At 44.6% G+C, this 26614-nt stretch overlaps 1 protein-coding gene across 1 annotated transcript in view; it reads left to right on the top strand.

The window, feature by feature from the left end:
• The window catches only part of Clstn2 (calsyntenin 2), a 572340-nt gene that overhangs the window by 534951 nt on the left and 10775 nt on the right, over window positions 1–26614 (top strand). Inside the window, exons 9-10 of the mRNA XM_055629720.1 lie at window positions 6989–7151; window positions 19841–20007. Of these exons, the coding sequence (XP_055485695.1) occupies window positions 6989–7151; window positions 19841–20007 (330 nt within the window). The remainder of the gene's footprint in view (window positions 1–6988; window positions 7152–19840; window positions 20008–26614) is intronic.

Here is a 26614-nt window from a genome sequence, read left to right as displayed (position 1 = left end):
AGCATCATGCTACTGCTCCAGGGTGTCAGGTGCCAGGCACACCAGCAGGGTCTAAGAAGGGACTAGTGTGCTTTTCTGTCCTTTTGGAGTAACTCAAGTCCTGCATATTGACCGGTTGATTTATATGCTCAAGATAGAAGAGTTGCAAGGGCAGTTTTCAGGATTATTTTAATGGTTTCCCCAAATGTCACTCAAACAAATTTCAAAAAGGGGTGGTCTCTTGGACACAGGCTACGCCCTGTCGCCTGTCCCCGAGCTCAGGTGGTATCCCGAGTCACCTGCTGAGGGAAGGCCCAGTGGGTGGCACCTGACCTGTCACAAACAGGAAGCACACTGGCAGAAGTGCAGGTGACCTCGTGAGATTAGCAACAAGAGACGCACCTTGCCTTGGCAGGGTGGAGATGCTACACAACTGCCTCGTGGTTCCAGCTCGCCGATCCGGTTCTCTTCCTTCCCGTATATACTTAACTGTTGGAAATTTGTCTCTCCAAGGGACCTCTGGGCTTTACAGATGCATTTTAAGTTAGTTTCTGAGTTCAGGGCTTCTATTCTCTATCAGCGGTCTGCGCCTGGACCTGATGCCCATGCCGTAGAGCAAGCCTAGGAGACAAAGTACTTGGCTGGCTTGCACCCTTCAGCCCTAGGTCAGCAGAGTGCTTGTCCTGGGATCCAGGCTTCAAGCCATGCCCCCTCACTACATGTAATCATCCCAGCTCAAGTCCTCTTTTTTGCAGAGGTCCAAGGACCTAAATGCCTGTTCTCTCGCTGAGGCTTTTTGAGGTCCTACTGATGAGATAGAGAAGAGCCTCAGCAGCCATAAGTTTCAATGCTCATCTCTGATTTCTTTGTGTTTCAAGTCTGAAGAGCTTTCTTTCCAGGTCTCCTACTCTTGTTTCTTTGTTTTACTGCTGCCATTACATTTTATCCAGCTTCTCAGTACACTTCGGAAGACGAAAGACTAGAAATATGTGCTGAGCATTGTAGGTGCCTTCACTGAACTCAAACAACAACCCCACAAGTGATACTGTTATCATCCTTCTCACTTAACCAATACAGCAGCAAAGAACTGAGAAGATTTTTCTCCCCACGTTCAGAACAGAAATCCTAAGAAATTAATAATTAAAAAAAAACAGCTGTGCTCCTCAACCAGTTACCCCAGAACCCCAGACTTAGTCTACATGGACTCTCTCCTGCTCCTTTATTTTGTTTCCTTGCCCATCTCATTTTGTGGCTCCCATCAGCCCCAGGGCAAACTGGTCACTTCTGACCAGCCCACATTTAGATCATTCCATTGCTACAGACTCCTCCGTGGCTCAAGCATCTCCATCTTGCTAACTGCACCATGTCTGCCTTTTCCCTCTCTCTACTGCATTTATCCCTCTCTCTACTCTTTGCCCTCTCTAGCAGGTATGGCAGGTGCTGAGTAGGGGTGGGGTACTGAGTGATGGAGAGGAGAGGGGACCAGGTAAAAGCATCAGATCAAGACAATAAATTAGCCAGCGAGTCTAAAGCAGTGTGGAGTATGGTGACAGATCACATGAGATAGGACAGGACACAGAGAACATGTTTAGGCTGGCATGGGAGGGGCACACTGCTGAGCCCATTTTGGGACTCGGTGCCTTTGAAGTGCTTATAGCGTCTTCAGGTGAGGCTGTTCGAGGATGATCTGACTTGTGATCCCACTGTCCAGCAGCTTCTCTGGTCAAGGTCCTGGTGTGATCGGACGTGATGCACAAGCCCTGCCATTGTGTGAAATGAAAGGACAGGAAGGTGAACGTGGAAGCCCATGGTGGCCTGAGCGTCATGTCCAACTCCCACTATGTTTACAAGCTCCTTGTGATAGGAAGTCATGTCCATTCTTTCACTCTCTTTTCAAACGGTCCCTGGAACAGAATCGATCCTCCTGTCCTAGCAGAGAACTGGGTGGCCTAAGCAAGAGTATGGAAAGCTGCTTCCAAATGGAAAGCATGTTCCAAGATTGATTGTTGCTATGATTGCTAACTCCTTTCCCACCCAGAGACTGCCAGACTTCCAGCTGCCTACAGAATAAAGGCAACTCAGGTCCTCAATCCACCAGCCCCAAAGGATGTTTGCAGCCTCATCTCACACTCCTCACCTCCCTCAAACACATTTTGTCCTACCCTAATCTGCATCTATGCCTGCTGTCTCTCATCTCCCTAATACATCACACACACACACACACACACACACACACACACACACACACACACAAACACACTACAGGCTTTCTTTCCTGGCACCTTTCACAAACCTAGGATGACTATGCATTCCAGGTTGTTAGAAGCCTTTTATCAATACCTCAGTTGGACCGGAAGCACCAGCTAGGTTTGGGGGGTTATTTTCCACCATTTGGGCTATGTTTTTTTTTTTTGCAAATCTCTACAGAAATGACTGACTGAAAGAATTAGACTCTGTATGCTGCCAAACTGGCACCTCCAACAGTGGGGGGGAAAATGACCGATTACAGAAATAAGAGGTTTCTGCTTCATTTGCCTGAAATTTATTCTTACTTTCTATGCCCAATGAAACCTTAACAGGCCTGCAGAATTCACCCTAAATTCTACTTTCTCCCAGCTGGAAACATTTCTCCATTCTCCGGAACCTTGAAGTGCTCCACACCTGAGTTACAGCACTTATTTCAATTCCCATTATATTGGAATATTTTTTTATGTGGTTTCCTTACTCCCCCCTCCCTCTCCATTAGATTGAAACCCCTGAAGGCAACGAATCTGTTTCATAAGCTCTGCTCTCTCTTGAAATCTCAATAGACATAGTAATTGACACAGAAGTTGGCAAATCAGTATGTCACATACTGAATAGCGGCAAAAAAAAAATAATAATAAAATAAATAGCTTAATGGAGAAACTAAGTCAGAACTTCCAACCTAGTCCTTGATGTGGTATTTGAATCAGGCTGTCAGCAGCTGTGAAGAGAATCGTCCAGTCTCTGGATCTCTGGCCTTTTTTCACTCACCATGTAAAGAGCAGCTATAGCCACCTAACATAGAATCACATCTGCAGATGTTCTGAGAAGAAAGTGGCTTTGTCTATGTCATGCATTGGGCATCCATTCAGGGGGCATCATGGGACAGGTATCAAGCCAGTTAGGTTTGCCAGTGATTCACAGAAAGCTAAGAATTAAAGATTGTCTCTCCCCTAAGGAAAGGTCACTTTGCCTAGTTTCCTTGTCTTGATTGACCTATGTGGCAGTACTTCTATTTCTGCTGCATTCTGACTCGATCATTTTTCAATTATAGTTTGTCCCTGCCATTCTAGCTAAGGGTCAATGTGGGTCTCTTCCTGATCATAGATTCACATTTATGAAACTCTAATTAGGCATTTCCTTCAGCTGCTGACATAGCTCATTGGGACACGTATGCAGCCAAAAGCTTAGTATGAATTAAAAGACTGTTTGGGTGCCCAATTAAGAGCTCAGGATCACAGTTCTGCTTGTTCCTCTAAGCCTTGGCCTCTCTTCACACAGGTAGTAGTCTCTGTTTTGATTTGGAAACACATAATTTGTGTTATCTTCTGTGACTCATTACAAAAATGAGACAAGATGTGTTCCTTTACACATTTCTAGGATTTTGCTCTTTTTTTTTTCTTAATGTGGCAATAACATAATACAGGAGCCTTCTTAGATTTCATGGGTAAAAGAATAAAGAGTTACAATATTTTACTGGAAAAAAAATCACTCTATGTATCAAGAACCTTAAAAATAGCTATAATATTTAAGCCATTAAATCCCCTTCCAGGAAGGATATAATCAGAAGTGGAGACAAATATTTATGCCCAAAATAAATGATTATAGCATCATTTGTAATTGCTGTTATAAGATGAATCTGATAATGAGAGGATAGGTAAGTATATTATAGGATATCCATATCACATCATATGGCCATTTACAATGGGGTTTGTGAAGTTATTATTTCAATCCAACGTTAACTGATACATGGAAACTTTCAAATAGTTAAACAGTGTGATCCAAACAGGGCTTTCATGGTTGTTGTTTCTAGGGATATTTATACGAACACTGTAAATAGAAATGTTCCCATCACCTAGGTTGAAAGCATATTTGAGGCTGCTGGGAGCCTTGGATATGCCAATGAGGGTGGGAGAGCCACTCTACCCCCATTAGGAGGCTCAGCTCAGGACACAGGCTCACTGTATTGGGAGAGGCATCATGGAAGCCGTCTGTCAACGAAGCACCATTCAGCAGAACTGTGGGAAATGCATCCAGGACAAACTGCAATGTCGGGAAGGGCCGTGCTGCTCTTGTAAAACGGTTCTGACGTTCCTCAAAAATTGAGTGTTGAGAATTAAGACCAGAGGACCATTCTCCTTCCTCATCAGCAATCACAGGATAGGATATGATTGGCTGAAGCACATGGGCTCAACCTGCCCTGTGCACAAAAAGGATGGCGCAGTGAGTGTAGCAGTGGAACCCAGGACAGGGAGACCTCCTCTGCTACCTACAAGTCTATCCCTGACAGCTTGATTTCCATGGGGAGGACTCGTATCCAGGAATACTTCACTAGCTCCCTGGACTTGGCTGCAATCCTCTTGGAATATGCCCAGGATGTAAACCATTTTCTAGCTTTCTTCTGATGCCTGGCTATCCTTGACTTCAACTCCAGAGACAGGGTGCATTGAGATCCCTTGGGTTGGGTGCTTCATTCAGATACTCCCCTTGGTTCGTAACTCTTCCAAAAGGCCTAGACTCTGTCTTCTGCTCTCCCTGTGCACTACTCCTATGACCTAGGAGCACCCCCTTCAGTCACAGGCTCAACCCCAAATCTCAGCGTCCAAATATGCTGGCGTGACCCAGAACATCAGTATGGTAGGGAGTGTAAACTGAGTCAAGGGCTCTCACTGAATTCAACAAGACATTGGAATGAACTGCCTGGCCCCTTCCTGCTTGCCTACTAAAGCCCCTAAAATATTCATCAGGCTTTATCAGACTAACAGGCTTCAAAAGGAGTAATTTTCTGAGACATGAGATGGGACAATATAAAAAGAACATTAAGGGAAAATTTCTTATTCCAAAATGAAAGGGAAAAAGATCATTTAGCATCCCTGTTGGTGTTATCTATTCATGAGAAACAGCACATTTAATCCAGTGCAGGATGGAGGGGGGTGCTTTGATGCCCTCACCTTGGGGTCACCTTCATGTAGAACTCATCAGCCTCCCCTGCCATCTGTGGTGGGGGTGAAGAAGAGCGGATGATAGAGATGAGAGACATTTCAGAGGAACCCATGGGGTGCAGGGGGAGAGGGGAGGAGACCAAACAAAGGAGAGAGCCCAGGCCTGCACAGGAGGAAGGAAACACTATTCGTTAGTCCCGCTGCCTTTTCTGGTTCCTGCCTCCCTTCCCACGTTTTTGTTAGCGATTGTACAGTGTGAGTTTTGTCTCTTGGGTCAAAAACTGTGACTACTCACATAATCAGTTACTTTGGCATAACTGTAACCAAATACCTGAAAGGAAGAGAGAGCTACTCTTGCTCATTGTTTCAGAGATGTCAGCCCATCTTAGCAGAGAGGGAATGGCAAATCAGAGCCATCTCTGGTTGTCAGGAAACACAGAAAGAGCATAGTAGATGTCCAGGGTGAGATACAGTCCCAATTATACCCTCGTAGTAACTCCTTCCCCCAATCCCTAGCTTTCACTACTAATATGGTCACATTATGAATCCATTAAGGGATTAATTCATTCATTAGGTTAGAGCCATATGGAGGCAATCATCCCTAGAAAGGTCCTCATGGACATGCCAGAGCTGTACTCTACTGATTCCCTATTCCTCAACCCAGTCAAGCCACCCTTCCTTGCTTCTACCAATCTGTTAATGCTATTTCTCAGTCCTGAGAAAGAACAGGATCCCTGGGTATGGCAGGTTGTGAAAGGACAAATGTGAAGAGTTTATAGTTCCCAGTACAGGCCAGAAGGCTACATTTGTGGCCTTTCTCTGTTTCCCCAGGTGTGCTAAGGTGGAAGAAGGCAGAGTCTTGCTAGAAAATCTGTCTCCCTTGGGATTTATTTTCCTTGAATTGGAAGGGCCAGGGCTTCTCTGATGCTTAAGACAGAATCAATGGGATTCAGGGGGTCAGATTCCTTGCATTTCCTGCTTTCCCTCTTTCTGAGTCTGCCTTTCATCATCCTTTCTTCTCTCCTCATTTATCTTACTCGTTAGCTTTAGTTTCATTGTAGCACTATTCTTGATACAGCTCCATCTATCCAAAATTTGGGAAAATGTTTTCAATCGTACTTTTTTTTTTTAATATACTAAAGAAGTGCAGGAAATGTTATTCAAAGTAATTTAAGCTGACACTCCTAACTGCCCAACAAAAATGTGTGAGCCTAACTAAGGCAGGTGGTAATTACATGAACAAGATGTTCATTGTGCCCATTGTTGAATGCAGTCTGCCCTCTGTGCCTAAAGGTCCTACATCCATGAATCTACCCAGCTGAGGAATCGCTGCCATACTGAATATGAGTAGGCTTTTCCTTTTCTTGTGGATAGTCCCGAAGCAATGAAGCAATACAGCTGAGCAATTATTTAAAGAATTTATATTAGATTGGGTATCATAAGTAAAATGGACTTGATTTAAAGTACACAGGAGGATATGCATATGTTGCATGCAAATGCGGTGTCATTTTATAGAAGGAACTTGAGCATCTGAGGATTTGAAACTCAGATTAGTTCCTGGAGCCAAACATGTACTGGAGGATAACAGTATTCAGCAAATGACTGGACCCTCTTGTATTCTTCTTCCCATTGTGTTTGATAACCTCAGTGTGTGATTTATGTCAAAACTCCGTTCTTTGAGTCTCTGGGGGTAATAATTGTTGACCTCCAAAACTTCCTCCTCTCCCTCTTCCGAATAAGATTTTAAAGGGCTGTTTGGCGACGCATTGTAGATTGAATTTTAAGTGTTGCTTCTCTGTGTGTGTTCTTTTTCCCCCCGTTAGATCTGTGACAAAGAGTGGCATTACTATGTCATCAATGTGGAGTTTCCTGTGGTCACCCTGTACATGGATGGAGCAACCTATGAACCGTACCTGGTGACCAATGACTGGCCCATCCACCCATCTCATATCGCCATGCAGCTTACTGTCGGCGCCTGTTGGCAAGGTAACCCTAAGCGGAGCTCTCTTTCAACTCTTTGCACTGACCATGGGAGATATTGATAGAGAAAAAAGAAGAACAAGTAACATGAAAGCTAGCCAGAAAAAAAAAAATGCTTATAAGAGGAAGCATTAATTGAGACAGTAGCCCTAAGTAATAATGGAGCACCTGGCTGGAGAATGGATTTTCACCTTACATCAACCTAGACAAGGTCGTGGTTGCCGCTGAGTTACCGAGGCTATTTATTATTCTGGAATCTTAACTGGCTCCACGCTGTGGCTGCATATAGGAAGGGTTGAATACAGAGTCTCTGATTGAAATTGTCAGTTGTCTCAAGGCTACCTGGAAAGCAGGGATCTCATTATTACTCAAGTGTCCAAGCCCCTGGCCTCTATATGCTCAGGGCACGAGAAGCACATTGTCCAAAGGTCATGACGTCTTAGAAGTCACCCTCAGGGTGTGCTCATTCCTCAGTCCTGAGCCTTGCTTAAGCCCTGTCCCCCACCTCTTAGGACAAAGGCCTTTGATCATCACCCCCTGGCGTGGTCTGTTTTTTCCACTGTTCCTTACCCTTGCCTCGACCAACTCTGTTTCCGTTTTGGAAACACACAAAGGAGTTTTCAATGTACACAGTCTTTTGTCTCAGCTCAGCTGGAGTCTATTTCTTCTTCCTTAAGTACTGGGTGTTCTTTGAAACCCAGTGGGGTGATGAGGATGCTCCCAAGCAGGCAGATAGCACCCTGAGGAAGACCCAACCTTGTTTTGATAGATTCTGTGAAAGATTCCAACGTAACTTTAGCCATTCGCCATGGGATGGTGAGGGAAAAGGTGCATTTAATGCAACTGTCCCTCAGTATGTACAAGAAATTGATTCCTACATCTCACATACACACCAATGACTTGCTCAGGCCCACTTAAAGTGACATTGTTCTTATATACTTTAAATCTTCTTGATTATCCATGGCTCACCATACAACATAAATACTGGGCAAATAGTTGTCTTACCACATTGTTTAATAATCTTAAGTATCTGCAAATATGAAGTGAACACAGTTTTTAAGGATATATTTTGAGCCACATGTGAAATCCAGAGGCCAACCACATAATAATCTGCTCTCTGTGAAGCAGTTGACCCAGGAGTGATTTAAGGGATACACAAGTCCCTGCAGGCTGAATAAAGAGTAATTCCAGACAGCTTCATGAGACAAAATATAGAAAGGGGAGCATGCAGTATACACTGTGAGACCTGGGAAGCAAAAGCCAGGGAGCAGATACAGGTGAGGGAGGGAGGAAGATGGTTGCTCCTGAGCCATGGCTAGCCATGCCATGTGTGACATGTTTCACCTAAGAATGGCAAACCTTGCTTACCATTTTTACAGGATTTAAGGATGAGAGTCTTTTCAGTAGGATAGGCTCCCATAGGCTACCAGGGGCAGGCTACTGTGCCTCATGGCAGGGATCCCTGGAAGGCACTAACTTAGATGTTGAACAGCTGGACACAGCTGTGCTGAAGTGGGGGTCTTGGTGTGGCTCAGTGTCCCAGCCAGATACCAACTTGGATATTATTGAACACACTCTGGAGAATACCTATAAGAAGAGACGCTCGCTCGGCAATATATCCTTCTACAGACTTTACTATGATTCCTTACTGGTTGCCCTCAGAGATCCCATCTGGATTGTTGTCACTCCAAACCTGCAGCCAGATCCTGCTTAGGCAAGTCAGTTACAGCCACTGCTCCCCAAGTATATGCTTGACACCTGGGGTGGGAAAACAGACCCACCAAATCAAAACTGCGTCTGCAAATAATTAAGATGATCCCTGGATGGTTTGGAATAGGCTGGTGTCCCGCAGTGACAAGCATGCTCTAATTCTTCGTTAATTGGTCCTCCTGTCTCGGTATTCCTTACCAATCTCTTCTCTGCTTTAGCACCAGTGTGGGGCTCAAGCAAGTACAGCAGCCACCAAGAAGCTGATACATATTGACACAGATGCTACAAACTCTCTACTTTCTGTAGCCTTATCATTGCAAACCACAAAGCCTGTCCTCCTCTTACTAACGGGCCATATACTTCTTTAATTCTCCAAGAAGCAACAGAAAGAGAGCATCCTTGGAGTCAGAAAAGCTTGAGTTTGAGTTACATCCCAGCCTCACCCCTTGCTAGCTAGAGTTACACAGGATCTTAATTCCTCTGTGTCCCACAGGACTCTTCTTTCTGAGCTATTTGATTTCATTTTTTTTTCTAATTTCCACCTATGAGAGGAGATATGATAGTTGTCTGTGTCTGCCTTATTTTTCTTACTATGTTCTCCAGTTCTATCTGTTTTCCTTCAAATAGCATGATTTCATTCCTCATTGCCCTAAATAAATACTCCAATGTGTGTGTTCCTTATATAGTTTATCTTTTCCTGGGCACCTAGATTAATTCTGCATCTTAATTACTGTAAATAGTGCTAAAATAAACATAGGTTTGCAAGTTTGTGTACTGATTTCAGTTTCTGTAGATATATATCCCAGAGTAATACAGCTAGATTATAAAAATTAATTTGCTTTACTCTGACAGCTAAAGTTATTGGACAATTTTCATACATTTACCAGACATTTGTAGTATTTCTTTTGAGCAGTATCTTTTCAGATCATTTGACAAATTTTTGGATGGAATTATTTGTTCTTTTGAGTTCTTTATATATTCTGGACATTGATCCCCTGTCAGATGGTTAGCTAGCAAATATTTTCTTCTATGTAGGTTGTTTCTTCCCCACCCTCCCCCTTGCTTTGCAGAGGCTTTTTAATTTGATGTAATCTCATTTGTCAGTTCTGGCTTCTGTTTGCTGGGCTACTGGAGTCCTCTTCAGAAAATCATTGTCTGTGCTATTATCTTGAATATTTCTGTACATTTTCTTCTAGCAGTTCAGAGTTTTGAGCCTTTGTTTCATTTTGATTGACTTTTTAATGCAGAATGATCAATAATGGAGAATCTCGGTTGAATTTACTCCATGAAGTCATTTACTCTCCCAGCACTGTTTGTTGAGCAGGCTGGGCCTTTGCTGAGAATGAGATGGTTATGGGTGGCTGGATTTATCTCTAGGTCCTGTATCCTGTTCCCTTTTGTCTGTGTGTCTAGTTTCGTACTGAGTTCATGCTATTTTGTTCCCATGATATGATTTGGAACATAGTGTTATGAAGAAGCCAGCATCATCTCTGTGGTTCTGAATTTCTAATCTCCAAGTTATCCAATAAGAGCAGAGCCTGCCTCTCAAGGTTCCATGAGGAATTCATGTGCTTGGCATGTCTCACGTGAATGCATGTGTCACTTTAATATATCTTCTAGTCTTTCACCACCTTCCTTTCCCTTTCTTTTATCTAAATCTGGCATAATAGGCAATCTACAAGAACTAGGCCTACTCTAACATCTGTGGCCTTAACTCCCCTAAGGCTTCCTACATTCTCTCACTTTTTTCACCTCTCCTAGGACCAGCCCTTATACACAGACTCTGCCTTCCCAAGACCCATGCATAATTCAAAAAGAAGGCTGGGGAACAGTCATTCAGAAGAAAAATTTTGGAAGACAGGGATAGAAAAGCAGTCAGAAACATGATCCTGCAGCTTCGGAGGACACGGAGAAAACTTGGGTATTTTCCCTGTGAGGAATGACCACACCACTAGCAAAATTTCCCCCAAATCTTACTCTTTAAAATATAGAATGAGTAAGGCCTCACAAAGAAGAGGAGAAACGAGAGCGCAGGGGGCAAGAACAGGCTCAGGTCTCCCTAGCACTGCAGCGTTCATGGCTCAGGAGGGTTGGAGAAGAGGATGAGGAAAGGGGTTGAAATTAAGTCTCAGGACACTCTCGTTCCTGGTCAAGGAATCTGGATGTGTATGAATTCCCAGACTCTTCTGGGAGCCACATTTCTGTCTGCGTGTGACATATCAAAAGTACTTCTAGTGAGATGCAGCGCGGTGAAATCAGTGGCCTGTGGAGCAGGCCTCATCTCCACAGTTCTCATCCTTCTACTGTCCGCTTACATACAAAGCACAAAGTCCTGCATGTGCCCCTCTAATTTGCCTTGGGCTTGCAAACATGGGGACCTTTTCTGGTGCTTCTGAGGTTGGCTGGGGAACTTGTACTCATCTGTGAAATTTCCAGTTGGGGTTGGACAAAGTGAATAGAAAATGATTTAATAGATGCTATGTGTTGGGTTCTCCTGGGAGCCAGCTCCAGCACCATTGCTGGTCTGTGTTCTGCAGACCCAATTAGCCCACTGTGTCCTGTTAGTGGATTTGAAAGCCATGCAATCAGCAGAACTTCATTTTCACTGGTATTTTTCCAGTAATTAAAAAAATGAGACTTCATTTACACTTAAGAAACGTTGCCAGAGCACATGCAGCCTGAAAAGTCTTTGAATCCTTCATTCGCAGTAACAAATTCCAATGAGCATGGCACCAGCTCTGGCCAGGGCCTCCTGGCTGTGTCACTTCATGATGCATAGCATCACAAAGGTGAAAGAAAAGGCAAGCAGAAAAGTTGCCACGGCAAAACTCCAACCCACAGCACTGGAAGAGGCCAGTCTTGTGATTATCTACTAGATCTCAGCATTGCCATTCTGGGAATCAAGCTTCTAACCTGTGAACCTAAGGATGAAAAACTCAAACCAAAGCAAGACACAACATGGCAGATCGTTTAGAGCAAGAACAACACATCTTGTCAATTGAGTTTGATTTCAAATACTATGAAAAATCAGCTTAGCTTCATCTGCTTAGTTCCTGGACATCTACATCGAACCTGACTTACCCAGGTCCTGTAGGCTCTTTGTGCAGGGAGGTAAGTCAGAGGGCTGCCAGTTCATGAGAGTGTCTTGCAGAGTCTTGAGGTCTGCAGAACATGCCACAGAATGCAGCAGGCCAGGGCACCTATCATTTACTAAACTAGAGTGTCTCTGACTTCCCACTTGTGTGTTAGGCATCTGACGGTGGGGCGGTCTTTTAGTCAGTGGCTGCCTGTGTGAAATCTGTCGAGGCACACTCAGGAAAATTTCACCTTGGTCCTTGTCTGATTGCCATTCTGACTGTATTTCACATAGGCGCCTCCGCCTGTGGCGCCTTTCTCTAACCCCTATCTCTGCCAAGACATTCTCCTCCAGTGCAGGGAATCCTGGCCTTTCTAAAATATAATCTTGGATGAGGAAGATTATATGAGGTCCATTCCGGACCCTATCTTTGCTGTGTCCTATCCCCCACTTAACAAGACAACGGGAGATAGAGAAGACACTTCTAAAAAAAATAGAGGCTGAATAGGGACAGATATTAAACACTCATTGGAGCTTTGAAGTGAAGACAGAGCAAAGACTGGTCTCAAAGGAATCAAAAGGCAGACATAGCCCGAGGGCTGTAATCAGTGGCTTGCGAGCCTCACGTGGTGCAACTGGAGCCACACGCAGCCCTGAGATTGGTTGTACATTTTCAGGTCATTTTTTTTTTCCCCTGCCAGATTCTACCATTGGTGCAGACGCTTGGACTACACCGTTCCACTTAATGAGCTTGGTCTAATTTAATACAGATTTATCTTAATAAAGGCTGTGTTCAAGTTATTCTCCATCCCTCAGGGGTCTCAGCTTCTGGAAAAAAAAAAAAAAGAAAGCACTCACCAGCATAGAGTGTTTTCTATCCAGACAGCATCCCCCAAGGAGTCCAAACAGAACTTCCTTTTCACGGGATACCCCTTCTACAAAGAGGCCAAGGTCAAGCTTAGGAAGCAGTGCAAACCAGCTCTGCTCCTAGGCCCCATGTTTGCATTGTTGGCATGCACTAGAAACTGTGCTGAGCACCTTCAGTGGGCTCCGCTATAGACAGCTCAACAACATGCAGCATGGGCATAATCCACACCCCACCCCGTTCCTGCCAGGGCTGGCATAGCACCTGGGTCTGAATGTAGGTAAGTACCACCAGAACTAGATCACCATAGCCAAAGAAGACTAAAGGTTGTCAGAATCTGGGGCAAATCAGTTGCCAGATGTCCCTGACGTTATCTCAGAGCTCTGCCAAAGTCCAGCCAAGACTAAAGCTAACTTCAGACCTGGCAGGTATTAGGCTGTCGAAGGAGAAGGCTAGGTTTGGAGGGAGTAGAAGGGAAGTCTAGATCCATGCTGCCACAGCTTATCAACTCTGGGTTTTCAAAGACATTTCTGCCACTCAGACTCTCAATTGCTTTGGAGAGTGAAATCAATATCCTGGGTGATATACAAGCAACCTTCTGACTCCATAAATTTAAGTCCTCAGTTTCAGGAAGATGATTTTTGGGGTCATTCCTAAGTCATATGGTTCGTTCTCCATAGTATCATAATGCTTGCAGTAAAAGCAAGAAAAATGGTACACTTTTTTTTTTCTTAAAAATAAAAAAAGAGGGTTAAGAAAGCTTGATGAGATTGTGTGTCATGGCCATCCATGATGACAGATCATTTTTCTTTGCAAGTCACCTGCAACTTATAGCTATGAGGACCCCCTTTGGGGTTATATGCACACAGCTTTAAAGCTGCAGCTTGTGAGGGTCTATTACACACTTGACTTAGTCTTTGCTTTCCATGGGTGTCTCCATCACCAAAATGAGGAAGAAGGAGAAAGCAAGATTTCAGACAGTCTGGCCATTTGCATTGCTCAAAATTGATAGTTGGCCATCCGTGAAATTGTGTTCATTGAGGGGCATCCCCATCCACAAGCCTTGCGAAGAGTAGTGTTCGACTCAAGCAAAAGAAATCATAGCCTCCACCCTCCCCATGTATTTTCAGACTGCACAGCGGAGGGAAAGATGGCAGGAAAGTCAGCAGCTTCCTGAATGGAGACTCAGTGCCTTCATGTTGGATAGGTCCTCTGCCTCGAATTTCTCTTAAAGCTGCATCTATAGGGAATAGACCACACCTCTCAGCAGACAGGAAGCTGTGGCAATGGGTGATGGGTATTCAGGCTCTTCATTCACATTAAACGCTGTGTTTCAGAATAGGACCGGCTGCATCAGATCGTGTATGCCAAGCAACAGTGTCCTTCAGTATCTGTGGGTGCTTGGTCCCCAGATGCCGTGCACTAGAGTTCCTTACATAAGGTGGTAGAGTATTTTGTTTAAAAGTGGCAAATATCTTCCCAAATTAACTATGGATTAGTTATAAGGCTTGATGTAGTATAGATGCTCTGGAATGGTCCTTATTGCTTAGAGAATGATGACTAGGAAAAGACATGTCCGTATTTAGTATTGTTTAGATGTTTTCAGTCTGTGATTGGTTAAGTCAGAGGATGGGAAACCTCAGATGCTGGCTCAGGGCCAACTGTTTGACTGGTTTTCAAAACACCTGGGGTTTCCCAGCAGTCTTCATCCCAGCCCCTAGCAATTGTACTGAAACCATTCAGTGTCCACAGGAGCCATCATAACTGGGCATTCCCTTCCAGCACTGTATCAGTCCCAACCTGTACCCTTCTGGTAAGTCTTCCTTGAACTTCTCCAATATCTGATTAGATGATGTGTAGGGAGAAGATTGGGTTCAAGGTTGAATCTTAACTTCACTTGCTTCTGGCCACGCCACCTCAGAAAAGGTTATCAAACCCTGTCTGTAAGCTTCTCTTGTAAAAAGAGTTGTCAGTATCAGGTAAGACTCTCAATTCACAAAGATGGAATGGCTTTTTTTCCACACCCATTTTTGTTTCATTTCAGGCTTCATTCCATGTGAGTGAGAGAGCTTTAACCTCCTCAAATCTGGCATTTTTTTCATTTCCTTGGGTAATGGCTGGTTGATTCGGGAGGTGAGGATATAGTTATAGGGTAATGTGGGCCCGGTCACCTTTCCATGTGGTTATTCATTGCAATGGTGCTTATCTACCTCATTTGCACCTCAGCCACTCATGGTCCTTTAGGACTGACAGCTGTCTTGGCATTTCCTCGCCTTCCACGGGGCTACATCAGTACTTGTGGTGTTTCTCATGTTCTCTCTGCCTATCCATCTGTGGGCAGTCTACCAATATCCTGCTGGGGCTCAGCCCTGGAAGCAACTGTGTGTGATGTCATCCTGTAACTTATCCTCTCCATTTCCTCAACCTACCTTATCTGGAAGAAATCAGATTCTCCTCCTCTGTACTCCCCCAAAGTGGACCCACTGTCAGGCCTTCCCTGCCCTTTGAGGCACTGATGCTTCTGAAACCCATACTTGAGTAGGTTCTCAGCTTAGGCCTCTTCTGTGACCATCCGCGTGGCAAAGCTAGAGGTGCGCATAAATGGATGTGAGATGGAAGAAATGCCCAATAAAAACATAAAGTACAGAGCTTAAGATCTCCAAGATTCCCTTACAGATTAATGAAATAACATATGGAAGAACCCAATGCATTTCAAGGACCCAATGACAGCTATCATTCTCTGACCCAGTAGACGTGTTGTTTAGAAATTGATTGTGTGCTGCCTCAGAATGCCTCGGGTTAGCTTAGAACATCTAATTCTCAGTCTTTAACCTCAGTCTTTCCACTCAGTGTAAGCTCCTGAAGACCCTAGCCCACAGCCGACAATGATATGAACCTAACAAGGCTGGACACACAGGAAATGTTTTTGAAATGCTGTTATAGTCTAAGAAATCCAAAATCTCGTCTGGAAACAGTTTTGAGATTTTCACTCTCTTAAAATGATTCATAACCATGTTTATTCTAAAATTTGACAGAGGAGTTGTGTGGCCCATGTAGACATCCTCAATATTAAAAAGAGAAAAAAATCAGTGTATCTATTATTTTTAATATCTTATACCACATACAGTACTGGGTAAAATGTACTTCAAATCTTATGCAAGTCTCCCATTGCAAAATGCTAATCAAATCTATTTCCTAGAGACTTTTGACTCATAAACAGGGTACATTACAGCTCTTGGATTCTTAAGTTGAAAGTACAGCATATGATACGTCAGTATTCAAGGCTGTCAAAACCACTGGCCTATGAGATGAAGCCTGTGTGAGAGATGACAGGGGTGTCTAGATGATAGATGGTATGCTCAGATTGTAGGGACATGCACTTACAACTTCAAGCCTGTTTTATTAATATGGGTGCTGTCTTAGTTAGGGTTTTATTGCTATGAAGAAACACCATGACCACCACAACTCTTATAAAGGAAAATATTTAATTAGGGCTGGCTTACAGGTCAAAGGTTTAGTCCTTTATCATCATGGCAAGACCTGTGGTGGCACATGGGCAGACATGGTGCTGGGGAGGCAACCGAGCAAGCAGGATGGACAGGCAGCAGGAAGAGAACTTTGAGCCACTGGCCTGACTTGAGCTTCTGAGACCTCAAAGCCTGTCCGCAGTGACACACTTCCTCCAACAAGGCCACACCTACTCCAGCAAGACCACATCTCCTCATAGTGCAACTCCCTGTGAGCCTATAGGCACCATTTAAAAAAATAAAATCACATCACCACAGGTGTCTATGGAATGGGTGCCTATCTTCCAGGGGGTTCATGAAGACTCAAGGAGAGGATTGTGTTGAGACTGCACATGATGTTGGGTACACAGGTCACACCTAGTCTGTGACACTCACTGATTCTGCTGCTCAAAGGTAGAGACAAGGCAGAAAACAGGTGGATAACACTCCATCATTCATGCTTAGGCCTTCGTCCTCTTTTCTGTAGATCAAAAAAGATTTCCAGCTATCCATTCACCGGATTGTAAGTCAGACAACTTATTGCTATGACAAATACTCAAAAATAAAAATCCATACATGGGGACAGATTTACCTTGCCCCATGGGCTTCAGAGCCTCCAATACCTGGTCAGCCTGCCCCATTGTTTCTGGACTATGGTGAGGTAAAGTACCTTGACATAAAGGTGTAGAGAAGCTGAGTTGTTCCTAAGACATCCAGGGAACAGATAAGAGTGACTCACAGCCAGGCCTGGTGGTGCACACCTATAATCTCAGCATTTTGGGAAGCAGAGGCAGGCAGATCTCTGTGAGTTTGAAGCCAGCCTGATTTAGAAAGTGAGTCCAGGACACCCAAGGCTACACAGAAAAACCTAGTCTCAAATAATAATAATAATAAAAGTGACCCAAATCTTTCTACAAGGCCTCACCCTCCACAGTCACCTCCCAACAGTTTATTCATATTTTGAATTCCTCAGTGGGTTAAGTCAATGATTTGGTTAGAGCCCTCATGACCCAATCACTTTCTAAAAGCCCACCCTCTAAGCATGAGAGACCCAGGCTTCAATATGGGGGCCTCTTAGTGGGGACACTTGGTATCTAAGCCATAATACTAGGGCATGAACATGCAAGTGTTATGGAGGAGCACTTTATCAACAGCGAAGTGTGAGACCAGAAAACCCCAAATTGTCCTCCGATAGCCATGGGTGTTTCAGATCATCCACATTTATTTTGGAATTTTCTGAAAACCAAGTATTAAAAAAAAAAAAAAAGACTTGCTTTTATATTCAATGCTTTCAAAGAATTTTATATGGCAAGGAAACAACCTATGAGACAAAGTGGTTTAACACAGAAAGACAGATGGTTCCTGTAGCAGAGGATATCCCAAAGCACAGCAGTGGGGATACCCATCTGGGTCCTGCTTGGTCCCATATTACTCTTCTAGTTCTGTCCTACATTCTGCATTGCCCTTATTATTCTTAGTTTAGTGGCAAGATGGCTTGTACAGCTGTGGGTTCTCTAGAGAAAAACAAGAGTTCATTGAAAACCTTCTGAGAGAGAAAAATAGAAGCTTTTGTCTGTAAGCTACCAGTCATCATCTCTCACGATGGTAACCTAAATTTGGTCCCATGCATATTCTTGGACCGTAATTATAGCTTATTGAATGCCAGGTACTGATTGGCTTCATTTTGGTACTTGGCCCCAGACCCAGCCCTCAGTCCATCACTGCAGCAATGATGGTATAATAAATTTGCCTAGACTCTCTCCCCATTGTCTATCCATGCCCAAGGCCTCAGGGCTGCCTTAGCAAGAAGGAAAGAGTGAGAGAGCCACACTGCCCATGATGGCTCTGATGGCATTCAGTGCATCATCTCCTGCAATTCAACAGCAATTATGAAGTGTCTGCTGTGTGCCAGGCAGAGTATAACATCCCAAGAGAACGCAAGAGGCCAAGTGTTCTTGAGAAGAATAAATGAGTCAACTTATGCACAGTGTCTGGTCCACCCTCAGCCCCCTAATACTTACTTGCTCAGTATTGTCTTCATTAAAATGAATAATGCATGAGTGGTCCTTGCTATCTAGGAAAGAGAGGCTTAAACTAATAAATTATAGCAGCTTGCAAAGAGCAAGCCTGCGGGTAGCATCAAGGAGAGAGATCGCATAAGGAGTATGCAAAAGAACCAACATGGAGACGCTCACAGCTCAGTGCTTCTTAACCTTGGCCTCACATCTGCTTTACCCAAGAAGCTTGTAAAACTCCCCATACCAATTAAATCAAAATCTCCAGGGGGTCAGACCAAGGACCAGGCACTGGTTTATCTTTTTAAAGATTTGCAGATGATTAAAATTTGTAGCCAAGGTGGATGGTAACAGTTTAAGCTACTGAGGACAGCACACACATGTAAACAGTTCCCAGCCCTGCCAGGTGGAAGATGCTGGGATAAAACCAACTACCAGCAATCCAAGCCCTAAGCCTAGAGCACAGTGGGATTCAAGACGGGGACAGGGAATAGGAAGCAGGGACCCAATAAAGTTTGAGGAGACAGCAGTGATGGAGAATCTAAGAGACCTTGAAAAAACTGAAATTTGCCTAATTGGACAATAGGGAGGACAGGGTGAGGGCGAGCAATGGAACAGGTATGAGAGCAAATCCAGTCAGGCTCAGATCTAGGCAGTAGAAAGACCCATGCAGGAGTCATTCAATAGGGAGTACCTCAGTAATTTTAACAGGAAAGCAAAAGGAAGTGGGATATCAAGGAATCATGAAGACACACCAAACATTAAGGAACATAAGAGCTGTGTGCCCTAGGAGCATCGTTGGCCCCCAAGGCTTCGTTGGCACACCCTGGCTGGCCAAAAGGCAGTGAGGATGCTACAGTGCCACTTGCTGAAAAACTGCCCTTTAGCGAGCTGGGAAAGCCACTGACAGGTGGGCATAGTCTGTTATCAAGCCCCAAGCAACATAAAGCATAGAAGCAGCAGGCGCTGCTTGCTGAGACAGCCTACCAGAACTAGAAGGCACAAAAACATCCCATAAGCCATGGGGACTCAGAGTTTTCAAAACCTTTCCTGGGAACTATCAAGATGGGGACTGAATCCTGGTCCATCTTCCCTCCAAGTCCCATTTCCTTTCTAAACAAAAAGTCAAGCAAGAACCAGGCTAGATCCCCCCATGCAGTTCTTCCAAAGATGGGGGAGGGGGAGCTATAATTGGTAACAATACTAGGAAAGGCTATGTGAGGTGGTCTATAAGTAGATCTCACGGGGAGCCTGGCTTGGAGACCAGGGAGGAGGTGGGCGTAGCTCCTGATGAAGCTGCAATGTGCGCATTTTGAACCATACGTGGGCATGGTAGCACAACCAAGCTCCCACAATGCTCAGCCTCTATGCACACAAACACACACAGTGGCTTGTTTTTATCCCTTCTGCTTAAAGAACACAGGCAGGGTGAGTGGACTTGGCCTTGTGGGTAGATGGTACGTGTGTTGATCCTCCCTATCTAGTCTCCTCAAGGCAGACGATGATATTTCTTGCTTTTACAGGAGGTGAAGTAGCCAAACCTCGGTTTGCACAATTTTTCCATGGCAGCCTCGCCAGTCTCACCATCCGTCCTGGCAAAATGGAAAGCCAGAAGGTGATTTCTTGTTTGCAGGCCTGCAAAGAAGGGCTGGATATTAATTCCCTGGAAAGCCTCGGGCAAGGAATAAAGGTAAGAAAGGCACCAGTGCCGCCTCTGGCCAGACACCTATTTGTGTGTTGAAGGCTCCCAATACTTGAGCATGTCAGAAAATAGTAATTCCCAGAAAAGCTTCACAGTTAAAGCGTGACCACACTTTAACAGGGACCAGTGAGTGATCATGACTTCCAGGATGGATTTCTGCCACCAGCTCCTGAAACTTCTAGATTGGGTGCTTCTGAGTACACAGTTGAAGCTATTCCATGTCTGCCCAGAGGGAGGAATGAAACTTCATTTGTCTGTAGATTGGTTGGTTGCTTTGTTGTTCGTTTGCCTAAAGGCAACTAAAGCAGCATGTAAGAATACAATCTCAAGAACATAAAAAGTAAACAAAAAATTAGGTCTCCAAACACAAATGAGGAAGTAAGGAGAAGATAGACATGAGGTAGAATTGGAAAACAGATATGACAGTCACTAGGTCTGACATTGTTAAAGTGAAGCCAATTCCCCTCCAAGCAATATCTGGAAGTCAAAAGGAACATGAAAGGATTCATATTTTTTATCGCTTATGTGAAACAAAAATATTCGAGTGATTCAGGAAATCAGAGCTGTGTTCTTAGAAAAGCATTTCCTGGGAGGCAGAGGGAAGGGCAGCTATGGCCCCAGGAAGCTTCTCTCCCACAGGCAGGATTAGCTTCTGGCCTCACCTAGGTATAAGAAGCTTCCGCTGGTCCTGGGCCCCTGAGGCCTGAACAAAAGCAAGGTCAGTCCCATCTAAGACCCTGATGACTCATCACAGGCCCTAGCACAAGAAGGCAGTTCCCTAGCTCCTTTCTGAAAGTCAGGATGTACCATCCTATGTGTTCTGTAAACCAGAGCAGCTCCTGGAGTCCCCAGATGCCATAGTACTTTCCCCCTTGGCCATTTCCCAAGGGAAGGCGACAACAGCTCAGGATCTCTCTACCTGCTGCCCATCTGTACCCAGTCTGACAATGGGCCTGCCTTGCCATCTTGCCATGGGCCTGCCTTTCCTAGCAACGGACTTGTTTTCCAGCAGAACCTGCTCCTAACAGGGCCCTGATACATGAAGACTCTGGCCCTGGGTATCCAAGCAAGGTGCACTGGTCTGAGCACCAATGATGTTCATTAAAATGTGATCACCTCAGCAAACATATCGTGCTATGGACAGGGTACATACCACATATACAAAGATAGATGTTCTTGGCTTAGTTGTTGTCTTTAGATAACTCAATGGCCCTAGTGGTGAATAAATTTGCTTGGGTGCCACTTCTTCACAGTGAGAACTGACATTTCCTGAAGGCCTCCAAGGGGCAGGCACTGCTTGTTCTAAATGCTTTATGACCATTACTCTTCATGATACCCCTTCCCATTGGCAAAGGTACCATGGTGTTCTCAACCAGGGATCAAGAAACATCCTTAAGTTAGTGATGAGATGAGCCGGAATTTTAATCTAGGCAGTACCACTCCAGAGCCTCAGACTCAGGGTGAATGGCCTTCAGGGAAGACTCCCCAGAGGACGGAAGCCTGAGAAGAATGTGTAAGGACAGCTAAGAATTCACCTGGGAAAGGACGGGGAATGGAGAGGGCAGCCATTCCAAGCAGATCTGGAAATCTGAGCCGTAGCAAAGGAGCATCGTGGGAATGCACAAGAACCCCAAGGCCACCTATAGGCAGCCAAGTAGCAGCACAAAAGCTGGACCAAATAGTTAGGTGGAGACCACATCATGGATTCTCGTTGATACATTTAGATATATACTTTTTTCCTCTCAGCCACTAGGAACCATTGAAAGCTCAAGCAAGATGGAATGATTTTGGCCAGGTGGGGTTTAAGGTGCCTACCCTGGACATTGGGTCAAAATGGGAAGATGGAAGGAATACAGAAGCCTTGATTAGGCGAGATTGGCTTTCCAGATATTATTTCCCCTGGTTTTGACACATACATGCCCATACATGCATGTTTAATGTCATTGGAGGAAGCATATAAGACCACTTCATACTGGAAAAGTTGGTCTGATCAGCATGCATGATTTCCTTGGGGTCTTGTCTACCCAGTACTACAGAATCCAGCCTCCAACCATCTCTTTTTCTCACTCCAACTCACTGCCTGCCTCTGAATGCATCCCCTCCTTTGGCCATCCCGAGGGGCACTGTTGCAAGATTCCAGGCTTGACAGAGCAAATAAACCAAAGATGCTAGACTTAACAGCCTGGCAACTTGTGAATTATAAATTAAGAACCAAAGTTGTTTCTACGGAGTAGTCATAGCCTGTGGAAGGAAAAGGTGCTAAGATGTGTGTCGCACAAATGAGAGGGGTCTAGAGGGAGGCTCCTCAGTATCCCAGCTGTTCGTACCCAAGTCACCACAGATGATTCTTTCCCATCCCTAAGGCATGGCTTGCGAGAGCTCAAAGGTCTGTGAGAGAAGTTAATAAGACACACAGTTTGCAGAGTGCTCACTGGGGGGCCGTTTTACGTTCATTATCTCTAGTCCTCAAAACAAATTAAATATTATGACCTCGTTTCAAAAGCAAGGGGACTGGGACTTGGGAGAACTTGACCAAAAGAAGTTCATGCTCTTGCCTCCACACCAGCAACTCTGATTAAAAGACGGCCTTGACCATTATTAAAACTAACTTCCTCGGTCCCTGTGTGTCTGCCACACATCACTTCTGAATGACTATCATTGGATTTGTCAGTGACTAGCCTCCTTCTGTCACTTGCGAGGTGTCACTTGCTGAAGGAATGTTTCCACTCGCAGGGCCTAGTACCGGCTCTTTGCTCCCCTTGTCTTCCTGTGGACCCTTCATATTCCTGGATTACTTCCTGAGCATACTTCAGTCCTTACAACAGTCGTTCTCAACCTTCCTAATGTTCCTCATGTTGTGGTAAGCCCCCACCCACAGCCATAAAATTATTTTCATTGCTACTTCATAACTGTAATTTTGCTACTGTTATGAGTTGTACCATAAATATGATACCACAGCCCTTCAATAAAATTCCTCAGGTTGTAGTGACGCCCAACCGTAAAATTATTTTTGTTACTCCTTCAAAACTGCAATTTGGCTACTGTTATGAGTCACAATGTAAATATCTTTGTTTTCTAATAGTCTTAGGCAACCCCTGAGAAAAGATCTTTTGACCCCCAAGGGGTCGTGACCCACAGGTTGAAAACTACTTCTCTCCAGTGTTGTGATGGCTGTTGTCTTGTACCTATGCAAGATACTGTAGGATAGCCACATTTTGAAAGAGTATCTTGTTCTGATTTTCATGGTACCATCCTTGCCATCATCATCATTGCGGTGTGAGAAAAAACAAAACAAAACAAACAAACAAACAAAAAAAAACCTTAACGTCAGATACACCTGGATTCTCAACAATAATATTTATTTACTATTTACTGTTTTGGTGGCCCTGGGCAAGATACTTCAACCCCTGAAGCCCCCCCACCATGTATAAAATGGAATTAACACTGTGTAGCTTTTAGCAATGTATTAATTTGCTAAACATATGGCTATACGTCCCTGTAGCACACCTAATGGGTTCTCAACAAATCACAGGAGGCCTTTCTGTCAATTTGTTACTGCATTTACTTATGTATTTGGAGGTGGGTGCATGCCATGATGCTCACGTGGAGGTCGGGGGACAACATGTGGGATTCAGCTCTCCCCTTGTGGGTCTCAGGGATGGAACTCAGATTTTTCAAGTTTGGTGGCAAAGGCCTTCATATTCTGAGCCATTTGGTACAGATCATAGAGGCTAGCAGGTGGCAGGTGGCCAGGAAATGGCAAGGCACCCCGAAAGCCATGGCCAGCCTGTTGCTGTGGCATAGGGAGTCTAGGCTGTGGATAGGAATTTTGCTGGTGGTCCAGCCTCTAAAGCTGCTGAAGAAACCAGCTGAGTGTCTGGGAGAAGTGACCATTCTGGAAGGCATCTGCCTGGCAGCTTCCAGACTCACTATGGCCACAGCACAGATCCCCAAGGAACTGTGGGCACCCTTTGCCCCTATGGTTATGCCAGTACAAACATATCTGGTACGTAACAAACATGTCCCCAGAGCATGGAAGGCTCCAGCTAGAAAAATATGAGAACCTATGGAGGCTTTTATTGATCCTGCAAGAATTATATTGACAGCTGGACTTGTGCCCCTCTTCATGCCCTGTGGTGAGAAAGCAGATTTTGGGCCCAGGTTAGCGTGTTAACTGGAAATCCAACACACCAGCCAACCTGTGTTTTTGCTAGGAGGATTCAGTGGAATCATGTGCTCTGCCAAGGAATGCTATCACGTCATCCTTCTAGAACAGTGGTCACCTAAGACCCCCGAAATCACTGATATTTATATTTTGGATCCTAACAGTAGCAAAATTATGGTTATGAAGTAGCAATGAAAATAATTGAATGGCTGGGGGTCACTCCAACACGAGGAACTGTATTAAAGCGTCGCAGCATGAGGAAGGTTGAGAACCACTCTGTAGAAGAACCTGACAAGCTTCATATTCAGCCTTCAGGCCAGGCTCAAACCTCAGCCTGCTCTCAGAGCCTACCATCTCCTTCATACTCCTGCTGCCCTATACCCTGTGGAAAACCTGAGGAAAACTAGTAACCAGGCCCTTGAGGTTCTCTTACACACATCAGCAGTCCTACAAGACTGCACAGTAGCCTCAGGGACACTGTGAAGGGAGCAGGCAAGAGTTCTAAGTAGTGTGTTTGGAAGGATGATCTAAAGGATCTAAAATGGGCGGCTTTATAAAAACGCCTCAGATCTGATCCTGACCTACTGGTGTGTGGTGGCTTGAGAGCTGAGCCTCCTGAGTTGAAGCATCTGTGGCTAGACACAGCCAGTGGCTGGCTATGAAACACCAGCCACTGAATCTCCAGCAAAGGAGCTGTGCTCACAGAGACAGGTCTCAGCTCAGAGGGGTCCTGCCCACAGCTTTGGGGGGCAGGGAAGAATTAGGTTGCAAGGAAGGACAGACAACAAAGGTACACCAGCAAAGACTCAACGAAGATGGACTTTATACAACACTGGGGATTATAACCCTAGCTTTCATAGAGTAAATGTTTTATAAATGGCAGAAACTTTACATCAGGCAAAGCATCCTTAAGCTAAAGTTTGAAATGCACAACTTCATAAGCACAGATCAGCTGACACAAATGGACAGTTATAGCTGGTCCCTACAATCACAGGCCACAGCCAAACCACAAGCACATTAAAAATATTACATACAGTTACCTTCAGATTGTGTACATGAGGTATGTGTGAACCATAAATGAATTTCATATATAGACTTGGGTTCTAAAACATCCCATTACATATATGTGCAGATGTTTCAAATTTAAAAGAAAAAGATGCAAAATCTCAAATATTTCTGGCAGAATATTCGTACTGTGTGTTATCTCATTTAAACTCCAGACATATAGATATTAATTTCTTCATCTTTTAAATGAGGAAATGAAGTACAGAAAGGGGAAGTACTTGTCCAAAGCTGTACTGTGTACTGTGCACTGAAGCAAAAATGACAACCCCCAAATGTTGTGGCTCGCTCAGACATGCTGCACAGTCTCAGAGAAGGAGAATCATGGCTGGGAGGGGCTGGCTTCATCCTCCAGACAGGTTAACCTATTGTGGAAGCAACTCTCCAGACTCAGTGGACTGACACATAGAAGTGTTCTTCTCTTAAACTCAGTAGGGGAGGGGAGGCAGAGTTCCTGTGTAGAGGCTGAAGGTCACAAGAGTGGGGACCACAGGGCAACACCATAGAGGACACCATAGGGCATCTTTCTGCCTTGGCCCAGGGCATCATACCTCACTTCTCCTCATCTCTTGTTGGACAGGTGAGGTCATGTGGTTTTGGAACACATGGCACTAGGGAGGTAGGAAGTCTCACTTCTTCAGTGCCCAGGGAGGGGAGAGAAGCAGAGTTTGGTGGGGAGGTGATGAGCTCTGCTGAAAAGCAAGTGACTAGAAGAAAGTTCTGCGGGAACCGACAGGAGATGATGCTGAGTAAATGGAGGCTTGAGGGACCATTCACTTATCCATCTAAATGGGGTTCTTAGATCAGCAGAACTAGTTTCTGAGGTCAAGGGATCAAATCAGGGTCCCTGTGCTCAGTGAGAAAAGCCCTGATCAGTGTGCCACATAATCACGCTACTATTTTGTAAGTGCCACCAGAGAAAAGCACACAATCCCAGTGGAACCTAAATGAGGAAAGCTAGGTGGATGCTCCATGGAATAGATGGCAATAAAATGCTTACGTAGTAGCTAAAGAAAAACAAAATGATCCACCAACCGTGCAAGGGGCCATATGGTTCAGTATCACCAACAATAACATCCATCTCCAAATGCAGAACAAGAGTATGGCTATGAAGACATTTGAGGCAAGTCAGGGAAAAGTAAATGATAGTTTTCCTTAAGCCCATTAAAGCATATATTCAACTTCCTATGTAGTAAGAGAAATATGAATTAAAACTAGAGTAAGTTGGCCTTAGTTACCTGTCAGTCTGCCTTTTTCCCAAAGACTGATAGCATAGAGATTCCTGAGGTTAGAAAAGGGGCATTTGCATTCTGCTGGAAAAGTGTGTGTGTGTGTGTGTGTGTGTGTGTGTGTGTGTGTGTGTGTGTG

The sequence above is a fragment of the Psammomys obesus genome, unplaced genomic scaffold (assembly GCF_907164565.1).
Source record: "Psammomys obesus unplaced genomic scaffold, mPsaObe1.curated_primary_1811, whole genome shotgun sequence".
In the NCBI taxonomy this organism is placed as follows: Eukaryota; Metazoa; Chordata; class Mammalia; order Rodentia; family Muridae; genus Psammomys; species Psammomys obesus.
Note: the sequence above shows the minus strand (reverse complement) of the source record. Positions and strands in the feature narration are given on the sequence as shown.